At 37.2% G+C, this 13,740-nt stretch overlaps 1 protein-coding gene across 8 annotated transcripts in view; it reads left to right on the top strand.

Annotated features, from left to right (window-relative positions):
- The window catches only part of WHSC1L1 (Wolf-Hirschhorn syndrome candidate 1-like 1), a 102,921-nt gene that overhangs the window by 40,355 nt on the left and 48,826 nt on the right, over positions 1-13,740 (top strand). For 7 of the 8 annotated variants that reach the window (XM_005856431.2, XM_005856430.2, XM_014536308.1 and 4 more), the window contains 4 exons: positions 1,152-1,223; positions 1,673-1,835; positions 11,118-11,272; positions 13,128-13,643. In XM_005856431.2, coding sequence (XP_005856493.1) covers positions 1,152-1,223; positions 1,673-1,835; positions 11,118-11,272; positions 13,128-13,643 — 906 coding nt within the window. The remainder of the gene's footprint in view (positions 1-1,151; positions 1,224-1,672; positions 1,836-11,117; positions 11,273-13,127; positions 13,644-13,740) is intronic. The other variant, XM_014536328.1, reaches the window with a different exon arrangement.

Genomic DNA, 13,740 nt, shown 5'->3' with positions numbered 1-13,740 from the left:
AAGTGAGAAATTTTTTAAAAATTTACATTACAAAAGTAATTTGCTTTTTTACAGAAAATGCAGATAATACAAAAGTATAGCTCTTCCCTCATGTTTTCCTAATCTTATTTCCCAAAGATAACTGCTTTTATCAATTTGGTGTACAATGTATCAGATAAAAAGTAGGAAGATGTTGGTAGACAAGTAGATTACTGACATGATACACTTCTATAGTTACCATCCCTCTGCTTAGATTTTTCTCATTTTTTGTATTTCTGTAGAATAGGTTCCTAAAATATAGGAGATTAAAGAGTGTACATAATTTGAATTTTGATAGATACTTTTACCTCCCCAAGGATTGTAGAAATTCATTTTTAAGTAACAGATTTGTGGGTTTTGTTATTAGAAAAGCAACGTGATGTTTATTATTATAGACAGTTTGACAAATACAGAAACGCACACACACAAAAAGTCACTTATTCCATCATGTGGTGGTATCCTTCTAGTCTTTTTTTTCTGTGCACATAAAAATTATTTTTCCAAGGTTGGAATCATACTATACAAACTGCTTTGCAATTTGCTCTTTTTAAGTAGCATTATGTTTTTATTTTCTCATGTCATATTAAAGTGTATTTATATTATTTTACTGTCTAGTTATACCACAATTAATTTAACAAACTCTACATTTTGAACATCTAGACTGTTTCTAATACTCACTTTTACAAATAGCACTGGTGTGTATATCTTCATATATATATGCTTTTTCAATATATGTTTTTAGAAGTGGATTTGCTGGGTCAGAGTCTGAAAATTTAATGCTTTTCATACATTTTTGCCAAATTGCTCTTCAGAAAAAATCCAAGCTACATCTTAGCAATTTCAGAGTGTTCATTTTTCTGCTCCCTGCTAGGTTTAAAAAACAAACAAACACCAAAACAAGCAAATTAAGAAATTCAGTTTTAAAAGTAATAAAATAGATGGGAGGTATAGCTATGGTGTAGAATAGAAAATGACTGTTAAGACATAGCATTAAGTATTGCATAAGTTGTATTCTTACTCTTTACATTATCCAGTTAATAAGTGTCCTTTATTCTCTTTGCTATATTTAGTTTTCTTTGATACTATTCTTTGGTTTACCGTTTTATTCTTTTTCCCTATACCTTTTCATGTAGAGACCAAATGAGAGGGTTGATCCTGTTTCTGAAAAACCAAGAGAAGAACTGGTACTAAAAGAGGAAACCTTGGTGAGTTACTTTATTGAATACTGTCTAATCAAATATGGCATAAGAAGGTGAAAATAGAATGATTAGATTACAACACATTTAACACATTATAGTCCATACTTCTTTATTTTAGAAGTTATACTGAAATAAATCTTATAACTGATTTAAAAGGAAGATATTTTCAGTGAATTATTTTCCATTCCAAAATTATAACCACTTTTTAATAGGTTTTGTGAATTCTCAAGATACCTTATAATGTGGTAATAGAAATCATCAATCCTATTTTTAATATTTGGAGTTGGGCTTATTATTTTTCTCCTCTCTTCCCTTTTGTTAGTTATGGATAGCAGGTATCAGATAAAAGTATAATTGAAGGTAATTCTACATGGAGAGCATGTTAAATGTACTTTGTACATAGTTTCTTCTTTAAAATTTCTCTGCTGATGTAGTTTTATGACCTTTTCCCACAGGTTCAGCCAATATTATCTTCTGTTCCAACAACAGAAGTGTCCGCTGGCATTAAGTTCCAGGTTGGCGATCTTGTTTGGTCGAAGGTGGGAACCTATCCTTGGTGGCCTTGTATGGTTTCAAGCGATCCCCAGCTTGAGGTTCATACCAAAATTAACACAAGAGGTAAGAAATGGTATAAATAGATATTAAGTAAAAGGTTGGAAAGGAAAAAGTGAATCTTAAATGTTGTATTTGAATGTAAGAATACACACATGACATATGATCTGACATCAAAATATGCACATCTACATCAGTTTTTAACCAGTGAAACACTTAAGGACATTTTAACTGACAGAACCTCTGTAACTGATACAGTCCTTGTTTTCTCTTAAAAGGACTATATCAGTTATAGAGGCTCTACCTTAGGAATCTATAATAATAAAAGTGTAATATACTAATTAGACCGGACAGCCAAATGACCCTCCTGACATCATTCCAAACGAAGCCGCTGTGGCAGGGGCCAAGGCAGAGGCAGTTAGGGGTGATCAGGCATGCAGGCGAGTGGTTAGGGGCAATGAGGCAGGCAGGCAGGTGAGCGATTAGGAGCCAGTGGTCCTGGATTGCGAGAGGGTGCAGGCTGGGCTGAGGGGACCCCCCCCCACACACACACCCACCCTCTGCACGAATTTCATGCACCGGGCCTCTAGTGTTAAATATGAAGAAAGAAATTTTTATAATTTCTTTCACACAAGGAATATTTGTTTTATAATTTCTTTCACATTTTTTTTAAAAAGACCTTAATCTTACCTCTCATATGAATTCTAAAAGAAAGCAGTTGGATAACTATAAGATGTCTTACATGAGCTTTAATAGGCATTTTTAGCCAGATAAGTGTTTTTCATCCTGATAAATTTTGCAGGATTATTTTTCTTCCTCCATTCCATTTTTGAATCTACATTTACTGAGATATTCTTATATATTCAATATGACATAGAAGTATAGCTTGAATTTAGCTATGTAGCGTCAAATCCTACCTTAGGAATATTAAATATTAAGAAAAGGTGTGTTCTAACTTTTCTCGACTCCTGCTCCCAGATTTGACCAAAACACGTAGATTAGGTTACTGATGGCATTTGGAATAGACTTGTGTAGTAGCCAGAGCCCTGTTCACTGTTCTGAGGAGAAAAAGTGTCTGAGTCTAAGTCTGGTGAGTCAGATTTGTGACAGAATCAACCATATTTGTAACTCTTGTGTTGCACATCCAGGAATCTGCCCTGGTAAGGAAGGCAATCATCTCGTCATTATAACCTGCCTATTAAAGGTTGGGGTAACTGAAAGCATCAGTAGGGCAGGAGCAAGAAAAAAATTGTTGAACATCTACTTCTGTGTAAGACACTGTTAAACAGTTCTCTTGTATATTTTCTTATGCAGTCCTCTTAGCAGCAGCATTATAAAGTACATACCATTGTTATTCTTACGTTTCAGGTAAGTTAATAGAGTCTCAAATCTTATTGTATACCCTCTCCTCTAGTACCATCATTTATATAAAAAGGGTGTTGGACTAGGAATCTCTGCAGATTTAATAATCTATAACTGATTCTATGAGGGAGATTAAAGAAACAAGTATTTTCCAAGAGGGCCAAGCCTTCTTAAATAAAACAATGCCTGTCTGTATCTGTGCCTTCAGAGGATGCTAAGATATATTATGTGAGATTTGTGACTCTTCAGTTCTCTCCCCTTAGAAAAGCATCCTTTTGAGGTTATATAAAGACCTTCACATTTAATTACTGTATGAGAACCTGCTAATTTCACCTTTTTATAGGATGCAAATGAAAGCACAGTTTATACCTCATCTATATTTCAAAGGACATATTTAAATTTAGTTTTATGAATTAATCTAGTCTGGTCTGGTACCTCCTGAGCAGTCTTCAAGTGGAGGAAAAATTGATTTTGTTTGTATTATTTGTGGCAACCAGAAATCTCAGAATTTAGGTTTTAAAAATATCTATTCTGATTATATTTCAAATTTTCTTTTTTTCTTCAGTAGTTTTTTAAATAATAAGCTTTCTTGAGCTATGATTTACATACTATAAGATTCACCCTTTTAAAGTGTGCAATTCAGTGATTTGAGTATAATTATAGAGTTGTGTGGCCACCACCACTATCTAATTTTAGAACATTTTGATCAACCAAAAAGAAATCCCATATCTCTTAGCAGTCACTACCCATTCCTTCCCTTGTCCCCTAAGCAGCCACTAATTACTTCCTACTGCTATAGATTTGCCTTTTTTGGACATTTCAGATAAATGGAATACACTATGTGATCTTTTGTGTCTGGGTTCTTTCACTTAGCACAGTGGTTCTCAACCTTCCTAAAGTCGCGACCCTTTAATACAGTTCCTCATGTTGTGGTGACCCCCAACCATAAAATTATTTTTGTTGCTACTTCATAACTGTAATTTTGCTACTGTTACGAATCGTAATGTAAATATCTGATATGCAGGATGTATTTTCATTGTTACAAATTGAACATAATTAAAGCATAGTGATTAATCACAAAAACAATATGTAATTATATATGTGTTTTCCGATGGTCTTAGGCGACCCCTGTGAAAGGGTCATTTGACCCCCAAAGGGTTCACGACCCACAGGTTGAGAACCGCTGACTTAGCATAATGTTTTAGAGGTTTATCTGTGTTGTGGTGTGTTTTAGTACTTCATTCCTTATTATTGCAAAATAACATTCTATTGTATGGCTGTGCTGTACAGGTTTAAATGAAGTAGTTTTCTGAAAATCAAAAAACACAGCATAAAACTTAATTTTGTTATGTAGCACACATGATGCCTGTGAAGCATTTTGTGTTGCTTATTATCTAAACTGCTTTAAAATTTGCCTTGATTTTATATAGTAATCATTGGTTTCTATATTATTATTAGTCAGATTCTTACCATTGGAAGTGTATTCTTAAAGGTTTTCTTACATAAAATTTCACCCTTAAAATTCTTTGCAGGAGCATGTTGAAAGATGTTTGGCCCTAGCTGGTTTGGCTCAGTGGATAGAGTGTCGACCTGCAGACTGAAGGGTCCCGGGTTCGATTCTGGTCAAGGGTACATGCCCAGGTTGTGGGCTCATGCAGGAGGCAGCAGATCAGTAATTCTCCCTCAGTATTATCTCTCTCATCTATCTCTCCCTCTCCCTTCCTCTCTGAAATCAATAAAAATATATTCAAATCCTATCTAATAAAGAGGGAATATGCAAATTGACCATCATGCCATCACAGCGCCCACAGCAGAGGCAGGGTTTTCGTAACACAAGATGGCTGCACCCACAGCGGAGGCCGAGTTCCCGTAATGAGCCTTAAGGAGCAATCAGCAGGGACCTGAGGCTGCGTGGCACTGGGCCGGGGCAGGGAACCTGAGGCTGCGCCCCCAGCCTGGTGGGGCTTGACGGGGGACCTCAGGCTGCACCCTCCACCCCCAACCCTGGCACCGGACCAAGGGACCTGAGGCCACGCCCCCTGCCCAATGGAGCTTGACATGGGACCTCAGGCCGCACCCCCGGCCTGGTGGGGTTTGACGGGGAACCTCAAGGTATGCTCCTATCCTGGTGCTGGGCCGGGGGACCTCAGGCCACACTCCTCCACCCTGGTGCCAGGGGACCTGAGGCCACACCCCCTGCCCAACGGGGCTTGACATGGGGCCTCAGGCTGCACCGCCCGCCTGGTGGGGCTTGACAGGGAACCTCAAGGTGTGCCCCCCATCCTGGTGCTGGGCCAGAGGACCTTAAGCCACACCCCCCACCCTGGCACCAGGTGACCTCAGGCCGCACCCCTGGCCCGGCAGGGCTTGACGGGGGCCCTGAAGCTGCACCCCCCACCCGGCAGGCCTTGACAAGGGTGGGGCTGGCTGGGTCTGGATCTCGCCCAATGGGGGTGGGGCCAGCTGGGTCTGGGTCTTGCGTGATTTTGAGGCACCGTGGGTGGGCGGGGACTTGACTCTGGGTCCCGTAGCGCACCCCAGACTCTGACAGGAGGAAGATTTTCATATACATTTTACTAATTTTTTTCATCTCTGACACTTCTATTATAGAAAAAGCAAAATTAAAAGATTTCCTCTAATTAATCCCCTTTTAATGTGCACGAATTTCGTGCACCAGGCCACTAGTAATAATAATAATAAAAGTTAATTTTTAAAAAAAGATGTTTGGATCACATGTCTATTTTAAGTTGTATTTCATTGTTTAGGTCTCATTTTAAATTTAAAAATGAAATGCTTTTTCTCTTTATAACAATACAAAAATATATATGGTCAGAAGTGAGAGGTGTCCATAGTTTGTCCTCCAGATATGTAAGTATTATTAAGAGTTTGAGAGTAATTCTTTTTCTCTGCATAGTGTAAGTGTAGTTAATAGATATAAAAATAAACATTTTTATTGAGTTTTAAATGGTATCACATTATACGCATTGTAACTTTTGATCATAATATATTTTTTAAGTTTAAAACTGGATGGTTTTACCTTTATATTATCTTTCTTATATAAAAACATTTCCTCAACATTTTTCTATTGGAAAATTTAGTCCATTATTCAGAGAGAGAAATGCTTATTTCTCAATCTTTCAGGTCTTTCAGTTTTACACTTTTATTTTATGGTTTTCCAGACAGCAGGAAGCAAAGTACTAACAAAGAGGCACATAGTTTCATTTTTTTCATCCATAGTAAATGATTTAATAGATGAAAAAGTTGAAAATAAAGAATAAAATGAGATTGGGTTATATATTAGTTTTAGTTTTTAACTATCAAGTCCTTTGGGATTGTCTGTTTGCTTCTGAATAAATAATTCTGAATCTTGGAAACAGATTATGTCCTATGATCTTTCAACCCTGTAACTCATCACCCTATCCTTCAAACTCACCTATTAGTTTAGGTCAGGGGTGGGCAACCTTTTTGTGAGTGTGTGCGAAAACCAGCAAAATCCCTGACTCAAAAATTCTTCTGCGTGCCAACCCTAATTTTTTGAGAACATGTTACACCTACTTGATATCTCTTAAGAAGTACGTATGTGAAAAACCTTGAAGAAATAATAAAATTTATTCGAACGACAAAAACACAGTATATGATGATGAAAAATACATTTATTTTTTAATGTATACATGTACACTGATAGTCCGACAGAAAACTTTATGACTCCGTTTGATATTATCAGTGGGACTTTTTCTGCTGCATCACTGATGACAGATTTTACATCAGGTTTATATTTCGTGACCTTCAGAGTTATGCACGAGCTACTACTTTCATCCATCAGGCTACTCCAATTATGAGACTTAACAAAATTCATCACTGAGAACAAAGATTCACCAGCGTATGTGGATGAAACCAAAACACTGGTCGGATCTAGGAAGGCAGGGAGAGTTAAGGCAGAGGTGTAGAAATTGCTCTTCCCCTCTCTCGTCAATCCATGTCTATGGTCTTTAAGATAACTTGTTATGTAAAATTATTTATTTATCTAAGATGCACCTACTCTGAATTTATCTGAAAACTAAAAAAGTCGATATTAAGGAAAAAATTGTAAATGGAAGATTATAAGAGAGGGTTTCGCGTGCCAGCAAAAGTTACTGGTGTGCCATGTTTGGCACGTGTGCCAGGGTTTCCCCACCCCTGGTTTAGGTTATATTTCTGTTTTTGTCCCTCAATACCTTTGGACTTTTGATAAACCTTCTTTGATTAATTATAATAGAATCTGTGCATCACTCTTCTTTCTCAGATTAAAAGATACGGAAATCCGAATTGTGTATATGTTTTCTCTTAGAGGCTATTTTTCATATAAAATTTTAATTTGGTTTCAAAATTCCTTATATAATCTGTTTAATGTCTAATAAAATTAAAATTCTTCAAATCTAAGGTTTAATAGATTTCAGATAACTTAGTTCAATTTAGGCATAATACCTACATTTTTCTAGTCAGGATCTGCTTGTTGTCTCTCTCTCTCTACCTGAATTATCTTGGATTCCCCAAAAAGATCAGTTTCTATGTTTCTCAGTTGACCTGAGACTTTCTCTAGAATAGTGTTTTTCAAACTATGTTTGGTAAAGGACTAGTTTTTTTGTTGTTGTTGTTTTTCATTTCTAGTCTACCATGGACCAATATTTCTATCAAATACATTAAAATTAACTATTAGAGAAATGATAGGCCTCCTTCTCCAAAAAATACAGAGTATAAGATCTCTAATTATGTGCCACAGCAATGTCAAATTATCATAGGTTCTAGATGCCCACTTTTAACTTTTGTGCTTATTTTGTCACAGACTGGCTTATTCTGGTAACCACATTTTCGGAGTAGCACTACTCTGCAGCAACTCTTCTCAGATGTTTTGGTCCCAGGGTCCCTTTTATTCTTAAAATTTGAGGACTCCAAGAAGCTTTGTTTATATTGGGTTATATCTATTACTATTTATTTTACTTTAGAAATTAAAGCTGAGAAAAGTTTTAAGTGTTTACTAATTTATTTTAGAAGAACTCACTATACGTTATTGTGTTTTGATGAAAAATAACTGTTTTCACAAACAAATTAATGAGAAGAATGGTATTTTTACTTTTTTAAAAATCCTCACATGAGGATGTTTATTGATTTGAGAGAGAAGAAAGGGAGGGAGTGGGGAGAGAGGGAGGGAGAAAAATATGAGATAGAAATATCCATTAGTTGACTCCCATACATGCCCCGGACAGGGATCAAACCTGCAACGTAAGTATGTGCTCTGCCTGGGAACCTGCAACATTTTGGTAGTATGGGGCAATGCTCTAGTCAACTGAGCCACCAGACCAGGGCTGTTTTACATTTTTATAAATCTCTTTAATGTCTGACTTAAGTGAAGACACTAGATTTTTGTATCTGCTTCTTTATTCAGCTGTTCTGACTTCTTGTTTTGGTTGAAGTATTTAAAGTTAATTTGGCCTCACACAGATATGTACATGTAAATGGAAGAGTACTTTATTGTTTAGTAGCCTTTTCATAGAATTGTGGATATATTTCTTTGTTTTTACACCAAAATGCAACAGATGGTGTGTTAATTACAGTGTGGAATTTGAAATCATATTGATAAACTTTTTGTACTTTGTTACATAAAACCCATTGGTTCTGTCTTGCACTTTGAATGGATCTTTAACCTTTCATGATTTTGTAACATCATATATAGATTGGCCATTTAAAAATATTGGTTAACTAAGTCATACATGCCTTTCAAATGTTGACACACTTCTTTATAGATATTTTTAAAAATGACATTAGGCTCTAGCCGGTTTGGCTGAGTGGATAGAGTGTCGGCCTGCAGACTGAAAGGTCCCAGGTTCAATTCCGGTCAAGGGCATGTACCTTGGTTGCGGGCACATCCCCAGTAGGAGGTGTGTAGGAGGCAGCTGGTCCTATTTCTCTCTCATCGATGTTTCTGGCTCTCTATCCCTCTCCCTTCCTCTCTGTAAAAAATCAATAAAATATATATTTTTTTAAAAATCACATTAGTTAACAGAAATTTTTATTTCATCTGGAAATTATTTGATTATTGGGAAGTTGGAAAACTAATTAGTGGCAGAATTTTTTCAAAATTCTACTTTTTACTTGAAAGACCACATTTTATTATTGCCAACAAATGTCCACTTTCCTTGAAGTGACAAACTTGCTTTTTTTCATTTTTGAAGAAATATCTGCCAGATGCTCAAGTTCAAATAACCATATTTCTTCTGTTAGTCATTCTTTCAAGTAAAAAGGTTATTCTGTGTAAAAGTGGCCAGTTCACCTTGCAGCAACACAAACAATCATATAAATACTTTTCCTCTAGATAGCTGTCATATATATAAAAAATGCTTTATGCCTTCTTCCCATTTCGTCACACATAATATTAAAAAGATAGGTATTGAGATTTAATTAAATTAATCATTTTTACTGCTTCATGAAGGACATGAAGTAAATCTGGCTTTTTTTTTTTTAACTGCCAGTATATGGCTGTGAAGAATATGGTACTAGTTTGGTGTCACTCATTGCCTCTATTTGTGCTAAGATGCCAGCACTCTTATCTGCCATTGCTTTTGCAATATAGATGCAAATGTCAGCATAGTAAAAAGATAGGTAACTTCTCAGTATTTTTATGAAGATAGTTTGACCTCACAGGATCCCTAGAAGAGTCTTAGTAGCCTCTCCTATTTTAACCCCAGGTTTGTATACCATACTTTTACACAGTTAGAAAAGCAATTTGACCAGTAGTTGGCTTTTAGAAGTCCAGGAAAGATGTTATACATTTTTTGAAGGAAAATTTATTTATCTCACTCAGATTTGTTTGTAAAAAGTTTTGAGGCAAGTAAAAATAAACTGCAACCAACATAAATCTGATAATTAGCAGAATTTATGATTTTCTTTTAAACCTTGATATACTAATTTTAATCATTTGGGGTGATTTTTGTAATAACTATTAGGTGTATAATTGGTCAATATTGGATTACATCTTTGGACAACCCAAAACTACAATTTTCATTTGTGTGTGTGTGTGTTGACTCTTGTCATTTTTTATTTGATGATCTAAGGGAAGACGAGTTACATGCTTTAAAAAATTTTGTAGCACATGGGTTGAAAATCGCTGACCTAGGTTATAGACAAGATAAATTGTCCTCAAACGGGATCTTCGTCCATGTGAAGGCATTTTCCATACAGCTGGCATGTTTGTAAACGTGAGGCCCCCTCCTACCAAGCCACCACTAGATACCTAGAACGCTGGTGTCATTCCGTCCCAGAGGTCGTGGGCAATCTCCATGCCGGCATCCGGCTCCCTCTGCACGTATGCCTGCCAGGGTCTGAGAGTAGGCCTCCTTTGTTGCCTCCAACAGCACAAATCCTCCAATATAATAAAAGCCTAATATGCAAATCCACCGAATGGCGAAATGACCGGTCGCTATGACGTGCGCTGACCACCAGGGGGCAGACGCTCAATGCAGGAGCTGGCCCCAGCCTGCAGGCCCCAGGCCAGCCAAAGCTGGTGCCAGCGGGGGCCCCGTGGGTTGCCCCGCATAGGGAGGCGACCAGCGGTGGCGGTGGGAGCGGGGCTGGCAAGCAGGCGGTGCCAGGCCAGCCAAAGCAAGTGCCAGCGGGGCCCTCCCACAGATTGGCCCTGACCACCGGCCAGGCCTAGGGACCCTACCCATGCACGAATTTCGTGCACCAGGCCTCTAGTATGTACAGAAGAAAAAAGGATGTGCTTGAAATGTGTTTGAAGGTTTTACAGAAAGATGTTTGAGGAACTGACATGTGTTTTAACTACTGCCATTGAAAGTATGCTAAGTTGTCATGTCAAGCGAACATTTCCTGTTGCAAAACTACAGCTTTTAATGGGAATAATACTAGGGAACCAGCTTAGGTTCATGTTTTTTGCAAAGTATATGTGCATGCGTATGTTCTGAAATGGTTAATAAGGATTTTTACTTTCAGGTGCCCGGGAATATCACGTCCAATTTTTTAGCAACCAACCAGAGAGGGCATGGGTACATGAAAAACGGGTACGAGAGTATAAAGGTCATAAACAATATGAAGAATTACTGGCAGAGGCAACCAAACAAGCCAGCAATCACTCTGAGAAACAAAAGGTAATTGACAACATGTTAACATTATCAATCAAATATAGTTTTTAAAGGACTTCATAATTTAGTAGAACTTTTAATACTTGAATTCAGACAATTGTTAGAATGACTTGTTCTTTTCATTCCTTGTATTCCAATTTAATAACTTATTATGTCAGTAGTTTTGTAAGTGATATAGTACTATTAAAAACTTGACCTGTCTACTCAGTATAATGTTGGATTCTATTTTGAATTGAATTAACATATATAAGTCTAGTAGATGCTAGTGAAATATGGATTTTGCCAAGGATTTTTATTATTTTTCCTATTTTAACATCTTTCCATACTTGTTCTTCATTCTTATTTAGCAAAATTTTTATGAACATAAAGTTTTAAAAATATTTCGTATCTATTGTGAGAGAGGCAATGCTTGTATTTAATCTTCATAAAATTTAAATGAGGTAGATACTATTATTCTTGTTTCTACAGATGAAGAAATCGAGACAGAAAGCTTAACTGGTTCAACTCAGGTCACACAGGTGATGAACCAAGAAACATGTTTGATGTGGTGGTAGATGTTTTAGAATTTTGACATAAACTTGTGATACTCTGTCTGGTTGAGATATTTAAATATTTTTAAAAATATTTTTCATTGATTTTTAGAGAGGAAAGGAGTGGGATAGATAGATAGAAACATCAATCATAGAGAAACATCATCAATCGACTGCCTCCTCCATGCCCCCCACCGAGGATCGAGCTTGCAGCCTGGGCATGTGCCCTGACCAGGAATCGAACCAGTGATCTCTTGGTTCCTGGGTTGATGCTCAACTGCTGAGCCATACTGGGTGGGCTGGTTGAGATTTTTAAACTCAACTAATTAATTTTAGTGTGGGTCTCTTGTGATTCAGAAATTTGTCGTATTTTTACACTTTAAAAACTCAAATTGATCACAGGATTTTGATTAATTTTATCCCACTTAATATTTTACAGATTTATACATCAGTGTTTGACATACACTATAACATTTCATGGTTTCTTTAGCTAATTTCTGGCTACCTCAGTCAGAAATTAACCCCCTGGATAATTTTTAATTGCTTTGGTCATCTCACATGGCTATTTAGAGTTTTCTTACCTGTCTTGCCAGTCCGAAGTTTTTTTTTTAATCAACCCTGGACATAGATACCTATGAAAACTCTGATTCAGGTTTACTTTTTCTCATACATTTCTGCTTTACTATGTCTTGTCAACTTACATTTGTTCCTCAGGGCTCTCTCCTTTCTCTCCCCATTCTGCCCCTGTGTACATTATGTTACAAACTGGCAGCACAGCTTCAAATGCTGGCTTCAAGTGCCCGTTAGCTTTGTTGTGATCTCTGTAGCACCCTGCAGCTGTAGGGGTATCATTCTTTTTAAAAAAAATTATAAATAAATAAATATATAATTGATTTCAGAGAGTAAGGGAGACGGAGAGATGGAAACATCAATGATGAGAGGGAATCATAGATGGCTGCCTCCTGCATGCCCCCTACTGGGGATTGAGCCTGCAACCTGAGCATGTGCCCTGACCAGGAATCTAACCGTAACCTCTTGGTTCATAGGTCGATGCTCAACCATGAGCCACGCCGGGGAATTACTACTAACTTTTTATGAAGAGTGGTCACCAAAGGGGGATTTATAAAAGGGAGTAGACCTGCATGTCATCCAATAGTAATACCAATTTACCCAAGTTATAAAGTAAGAACATTTCATTGATTTGACTGAAGAACCTGAAGATATTTATGTATACCTAGAAAGATGACAGGCTCACATGGGAAATACCTTGTGGTTTAAATGCACTTGTTAGCTTGAAGTGTGTCTGATAATGCCTATATCTCTCTTTAAAGATTCGGAAACCCCGACCACAGAGAGAACGTGCTCAATGGGATATTGGCATTGCCCATGCAGAGAAAGCATTGAAAATGACCCGAGAGGAAAGAATAGAACAGTATACTTTTATCTATATTGATAAACAGCCTGAGGAGTCTTTATCCCAAGCGAAAAAGAATGTTGCCTCCAAAGCGGAAGTTAAAAAACCCCGGAGACCAAGATCAGTGCTGAATACTCAGCCAGAACAGACCAATACAGGTGAGGTGGCCTCCTCACTATCAAGTACTGAGATTCGGAGACATAGCCAGAGGCGGCACACGAGTGTGGAAGAGGAAGAACCACCTCCTGTTAAAATAGCCTGGAAAACAGCAGCAGCCAGGAAATCGTTACCAGCTTCTATTACAATGCACAAAGGGAGCTTGGATTTGCAGAAGTGCAACATGTCTCCAGTTGTGAAAATTGAACAAGTGTTTGCTCTTCAGAATGCTACAGGAGATGGGAAATTTATCGATCAGTTTGTTTATTCAACAAAGGTACCTTCTTTTTTCATATCGTTGTATGGTTTTCCCCCCCTGGGAAATGGTATTTAATAAGTAGTTAACCTTGGCATTTAAAAAAGATACAACACCA

The sequence above is a fragment of the Myotis brandtii genome, unplaced genomic scaffold, assembly GCF_000412655.1.
Source record: "Myotis brandtii unplaced genomic scaffold, ASM41265v1 scaffold103, whole genome shotgun sequence".
Classification (NCBI taxonomy): domain Eukaryota; kingdom Metazoa; phylum Chordata; class Mammalia; order Chiroptera; family Vespertilionidae; genus Myotis; species Myotis brandtii.
Note: the sequence above shows the minus strand (reverse complement) of the source record. Positions and strands in the feature narration are given on the sequence as shown.